The sequence below is a fragment of the Gopherus evgoodei genome, chromosome 4 (genome assembly GCF_007399415.2).
Source record: "Gopherus evgoodei ecotype Sinaloan lineage chromosome 4, rGopEvg1_v1.p, whole genome shotgun sequence".
Lineage (NCBI taxonomy): Eukaryota > Metazoa > Chordata > Testudines > Testudinidae > Gopherus > Gopherus evgoodei.
Window position 1 is genome coordinate 35,794,653 of NC_044325.1, and position 6,000 is coordinate 35,800,652.

At 45.8% G+C, this 6,000-nt stretch overlaps 1 protein-coding gene across 4 annotated transcripts in view; it reads right to left on the reverse strand.

The window, feature by feature from the left end:
• ZC3H14 (zinc finger CCCH-type containing 14) overlaps window positions 1–4,662 on the reverse strand; it is a 47,214-nt gene extending 42,552 nt beyond the window's left edge. For 2 of the 4 annotated variants that reach the window (XM_030558964.1, XM_030558965.1), the window contains exons 1-2: window positions 4,553–4,662; window positions 3,272–3,314 (exon numbers count right to left, since the gene is read on the reverse strand). In XM_030558964.1, coding sequence (XP_030414824.1) covers window positions 3,272–3,314; window positions 4,553–4,588 — 79 coding nt within the window. In that variant the 5' untranslated portion in view covers window positions 4,589–4,662. Of the gene's footprint in view, window positions 1–3,271; window positions 3,315–4,083; window positions 4,315–4,552 lie in introns of those variants that run through there. The other 2 variants (XM_030558967.1, XM_030558966.1) reach the window with 2 other exon arrangements.
• Between the last annotated feature and the right edge of the window lie 1,338 nt (window positions 4,663–6,000).

Below are 6,000 nucleotides of genomic sequence, written 5' to 3' on the forward strand. Positions count from 1 at the left end.
CAGAATGCTCTATGCTCAGAATAGTAAAAATGTCTCAGGAAGTAGGGAGGATTTTGGTTTTCTAAAGGAAGAAATGGAGGCAAATATTAATTGGAAGGCTGTTCCAAGCATTACGAGTAACATGAAAGAAGGTGTAAAAATCAGGAGCGAGAAATGACAAAGGACCACAACAACTTGAGTGTAGACAACAGGTAGGATAAGACATAGGCAGAGATGTAGGTGGGTCCAGAGACCTTTCAATAAAACAAGAAGCTTGAACTTAAGTCAGAAGAAGAACAGGAGCCATTGTAAAGATTATCTTGGTAGCTGTCTTTTGAATGAACTAGTTGGTGGGGACAGACAATGGAAGAAGGGGTTACAGAAGAACAGCCATACTGGCTCAGATCAAAGGTCCATTTAGCCCAGTATCCTGTCTTCCGACAGTGGCTAATGCCAGGTGCTTCAGAGGGAATTAACAGAATAAGTAGTTACAAGTGATCCATCCCCAGTCTCCCATTCCCAGCTTCTGGCAGAGGCTAGGGACACCACCCCTGTCCATCCTGGCTATTAGCCATTGATGGATGTCTCTTCAATGAACTTATTTCGTTATTTTTTGAACCCTGTTATCATCTTGGCCTTCACAACATTCTCTGGCAAAGAGTTCCACAGGTTGACTGTGTGTTGTGTGAATAAATACTTCCTTTTCTTTTAAACCTGCTGCCTATCAATTTCATTTGGTGACCCCTAGTTCTTGTGTTAGGCGTAAATAACACTGTCTTCTTTACTTTCTCCCTACCAGTCATGATTTTATAGACCTCTATCATATCCCCCCCTTAGTCATCTCTTTTCCAAGCTGAAAAGTCACGGTCTTATTAATCTCTCTTCATATGGAAGCTATTCCACACCCCTAAGCATTTTTTCTGTACCTTTTCCAGTTCCAATATATCTTTTTTGAGATGGACTGACCAAATCTGCATGAAGTATTCAAGATGTAGGCATACCATGGATTTATATAGAAGCAATAACATATTTTCTGTCTTATTATCTATCCCTTTCCTAATGAGTCAGAACATCCTGTTAGCTTTTTTGACTGCCGCTGCACACTGAATGCTTGTTTTCAGAGAACTATCCACAATGACTCCAAGATTTCTTTCTTCAGTAGAAACAGCTAATTTAGACCCCTTTCATTTTATATGTATAGTAGGGGTGATGTCTTCCAACGTGCATTCCTTTGCACTTATCAGCATTGAATTTCATCTGCCATTTTGTTACCCAGTTTTGTGAGATCCTTTTGCAGCTCTTCAGTCTGCCTGGGACTTAACTATCTTGAGTAGTTTTGTATCATCTGCAAATTTTGCCACACTATTGTTTACCCCCTTTTCCAGATCATTTATGAATATGTTGAATAGGACTGGTCCCAGTACAGACCCCTGGGAACACCACTATTTACCTCTCTCCATTCTGAAAACTGACTATTACTACCCTTTGTTTCCTATCTTTTAACCGGTTACCAATCCATGAGAAGACCTTCCCTCTTATTCTCATGACAGTTTACTTTGCTTAAGAGCCTTTGGTGAGGGATCTTGTTAAAGGCTTTCTGAAAATCTAAGTATACTATTATCCACTGCATCCCCCTTGTCCACATGCTTGTTGACCCTTTCAAATAATTCTAGTAGATTGGTGAGACATGATTTCCCTTTACAAAAACCATGTTGACTCTTCTCCCAACAAACTGTGTTTAGCTGTGTATCTAATAATTCTGTTCTTTACTACAGTTTCAACCAATTTGCCCTGTACTGCAGTGAGGCTTACCAGTCTGTAATTGCCAGGATCACTTCTGGAATCTTTTTTTAAATTGGTGTCACATTTGCTATGTTCCAGTCATCTGTTACAGAAGCTGATTTAAATGATAGGTTATATACCATAGTTAGTAGTTCTGCAATTTCACATTTAGTTCCTTCAGAACTTTCGGGTGAATACCAGCTGGTCCTGGTGACTTATCACTGTTTAATTTATCTATCTGTAACAAAACCTCTTCTACGGTCTCCTCAATCTGAGAGAGTTCCTCAGATCTGTCACCTAAAATGAATGTCTCAGGTTGAGGAATCTCCCTCATATCCTCAACCATGAAGACCAATGCAAAGACTTAATTTAGTTTCTCCGCAATGGCCTTACTCTCTTTGAGTGCTCCTTTAGCATCTCGATCGTTCAGCAGCCCCACTGATTGTTTAGCAGGCTTCCTGCTTCTGATGTACTTAAAAAAATGTTGCTGTTGCTTTTTGAGTTTACTAGCTGTTCTTCAAATTCTTTTTGGCCTTTTGCTCCTTTCTATTTTCATCAATAGGATTTAACTTCCACCTTTCAAAGGATGCCTTTTTGCCTCTAACTGCTTCTTTTACTTTGTTGTTTAGCCCTGGTGGCACTTTTTTGATTCTCTTACTATGTTTTTTAATTTGGGTATACATTTAATTTGAATCTCTATTATGGTGTCTTTAAAAAGTTTCCATGAAGCTTGCAGGGATTTCACTTTTAATTTCTAGTTAACTAACTTCCTCATTTGGAGTAATTAAAATCAGAGACTACTAGAGTACTAATAAAATTTTGGCACTAGAAAAAAAGATAGAATTGATTTCAGAGATGTTGTGGAAAAAGGAGCTGCATGATTGAGAAACCAGAGAACCGAAAGGTAACAGTGGGAAGGAAAGAGAGGAATCAAAGAAGACAACCAGGCTGCACAGTTTAATGACCAAATATACAGCGTGGCTGACAAACAAATTAAAGAGAAGACTTGCAAGAAGAAATTATGAGCTGATCTCCTTCAGACAAGATGGACTGAGAAGAGGATGGGGCATCCTTTCATAACCACTTTCGGTAAACCTGTAAATGTAATTACCCATCTGACACATTTAAATAGGTGGCAGGATTAGTTCTGGACCCAGCTACAACCTTTGGGCTTGATCACCCAATGGCATGTGATCCTTGCACCCATGTAGCCCATTCCCCAGGGACTTCAACTGTGCTCCAGATAAGTGGCGGAGTTTGTTAAGTACAAATCCAGATACAAGATTGAAGCCTTTCTCAGGGTTGCTTCCAGTGGAGCACTATATCAAATTGTGAACTACTGTTGCACTAAAATAAATAGCTAAAGTCAAGTGCAGTACCTAAACCCCACACACTGTTATGGGAGGAAACTACCTTATACTCTTGCAAGGGACACACACACACTAGCAGGTGTTTTCCACCTTTAATTATAATGAGCTTAAATAAAGTTATTAAACAGAATAAAACTTACCAACATAAGCCCCCAGCTCCTGCAATTTTCCCTTTATAGCGCCCTACAAAAAGAAAATAGATTAAGATTATTGCATTTAAGTTAAGAAACACTGGATACGACTAATACCCAAACTCTGAGAGAATTTTGGTTGCTAAAATGTGTTTGTCAAAACCAGTAATACAGTTGTACAGGTGTTAGCTTATTTTTCCTCTTTTCCGCTGTTTACAATGCAAACTTCCAAAGGGAGAGGCAGTGTTGAGAACTCTCATGATGTAATCATCAGTCTCTCAGTACCTGGGATAACTCTAGATCAGGGATCCGCAACTGTTGGTACGCAGCCCATCAGAGAAATCGGCTGGCAGGCCGGGACAGTTTGGTTACCTGCAATGTCCGCAGGTTCGGCCGATCGCAGCTCCCGCTGGCCGCGGTTTGCCGTGCCAGGCCAATGGGGCCTGCGGGAAGCATCATGGGCTGAGGGACGTGCTGGCCACTGCTTCCAGCAGCACCATTGGCCTGACACAGTGAACCACGGCCAGTGGGAGCCACGATCGTCCAAACCTGCAGATGCTGGAGGTAAACCAACTGGCCTGGCCCATCAGCAGATTTCCCTGATGGGCCACATGCCAAAGGTTGCTAATCCCTACTCTAGCTCCTTGAGTAATGAGATTACTTGAAAATCTCCATTTAGGTTTTTTAATTCCTAGCCCTTCATAGTTGCAGAGGAACACTGGAAAACATGAACCCCCAAAATAAAACAAACAAACAGAAGTCTTTCTTTTCAAACCTCATTTTTAAGCCAATCTCATACCCGGGGCCGGGGGGGAATCTACCTCATGATTTTTGAATCAGGGTTGGTGTTTACTAGTGATGGGCTCGAAGTGCACAATTCGGGTCCAGAGTTCGGCTCCCCGGGTGCGAGGATGTCTGGGTGTCGGTTCGGCCCATTTCAGAGCCGGCTTTGGCGGCACAGTTCGGATCTGGATGCGGGTTCGGATTCCATGAAAGCGGGAGTGCGGGGGGGGGTTGGGCCTCTCGCCACCGGTTCTCACTCCCTGACCACCCCCCGTCACCCGCCCCATCGCCTCGCTGTGCGCGCCCGTCGGAGAGGCGGTTGGACGTGGCCCCCGGCGGCCGGTTTGCAGCTGGACCCGGGGCTCATTAGCGCACGGCCCGTGACCCCAGCCTCCGGCCTGTTCAGCTGCAGCGCGGGGGCCTGGGCCGCACCGCGTCGGGAACACGGCGGCCGGGGAGGCTGGGCGCTCTGTGCCCGCGGGGGCTCGCGGCCCCCTTCTCGCTCACCCGGATCTTGCGGCTGATCTCGGTGCCGATCTCCATGGTCGCAATGTCTGAGGAGTCCCGGGCCCCGCCGCTACCACCACAGGCCGGGCCGGCACAGAGAGCGCGGCCTCCGCCTGCAGCGCCCTCTGCCGGGCAGCCCAGGAACAGCGCCCGCCGGGCCTAAGCCCACCCCCAGGCCCTGTACAAAGCGGGGCCGGGGCCGGCTGCCCGGCCCACCAGAGGTCCTTTCTGCCCAGCACATATAAAGCTTTACGCTCAGCCCGTGTGGGTGAAATACAATCCAGTGAGAATGTCCTGTCGAGGAGAAATGGAAGACTGGCAGCATATAGAAAATGTGTTGAGAAAAGAACAATTCTGTCACCTTTTTTTTGCTGTAAAATGTCTGAGTTTGGAAGCAGACGATGTACTTGAACAATATGTACAGACAACTGTAAATTTATCGGTTTGATTAGTTTGGACCAAGAATAGTGATGGAGATTTAATCTGCCTTAGTATTACTTTAAAAAGACACACTGCAGTGACCTCAGCACATGGTTTGTTTTTGTTGCTCTTAAGTTATCTGTGTAAACTTGTAAACATTTTTAATTTGAATTTTCCATTTTAAAGACTTAGGGTTTGGCTACACTTGCAGGTGTACAGCGCTGGGAGTTAAATCTGTCTTTGTACAGCTGTGTAGGGAAAGCACTGCAGTGTGGCCACACTGACAGCTACCAGCGCTGCAGTGTGGCCACATTTGCAGCGGTGTTGGGAGTGGTGCATTATGGGCAGCTATCCCACAGAGCACCTTGTTCCACGTTGGCGCCGTGGGTTGTGGGAAGGGGACTGAACGGTGCGGGTCATTCTGCTTCCTGTCCCAATGCCCTGTGATGCATCGCTTCACATCCCAGCAATTTCTGTTTTTCCGTCCACGTTTGGCGCCATCTTGCCTCTTTCAACGGTTTCTGTGCTGCGCGGTTTCTGTGGGAAATGGAGTCCGAACTGCTGAGGAGTATGCTGACGAGTCTCGCCAGCACATCACGTTTGGCAGTTGAGCTATTCCTTAAGGTCCAAAGTGATGAGGAGTCCAACCATGATAGCGAGTCGCCCTGGCACGTATGACACTATATTGCTTCTGACATTCATGGAAATGCTCAGCACCATGGAACGCCGCTTTTGGGCTTGGGAAACAAGCACTGAGTGGTGGGATCACATCGTCATGGAAGTCTGGGATGACGAGCAGTGACTGCAGAACTTTCAGATGAGAAAAACCACTTTCATGGGACTGTGTGCTGAGCTCGCCCCCACCCTGTGGCACAAGGACATGAGATTGAGAGCTCCCCTGCAGGTGGAGAAGTGGATGGCTATTGCAATCTGGAAGCTGGCAACTCCAGACAGCTACCAATCGGTCGCGAACCAGTTTGGAGTGGGGAAAGTCGACCATTGGAATCGTGTTGATGCAAGTTTGCAGG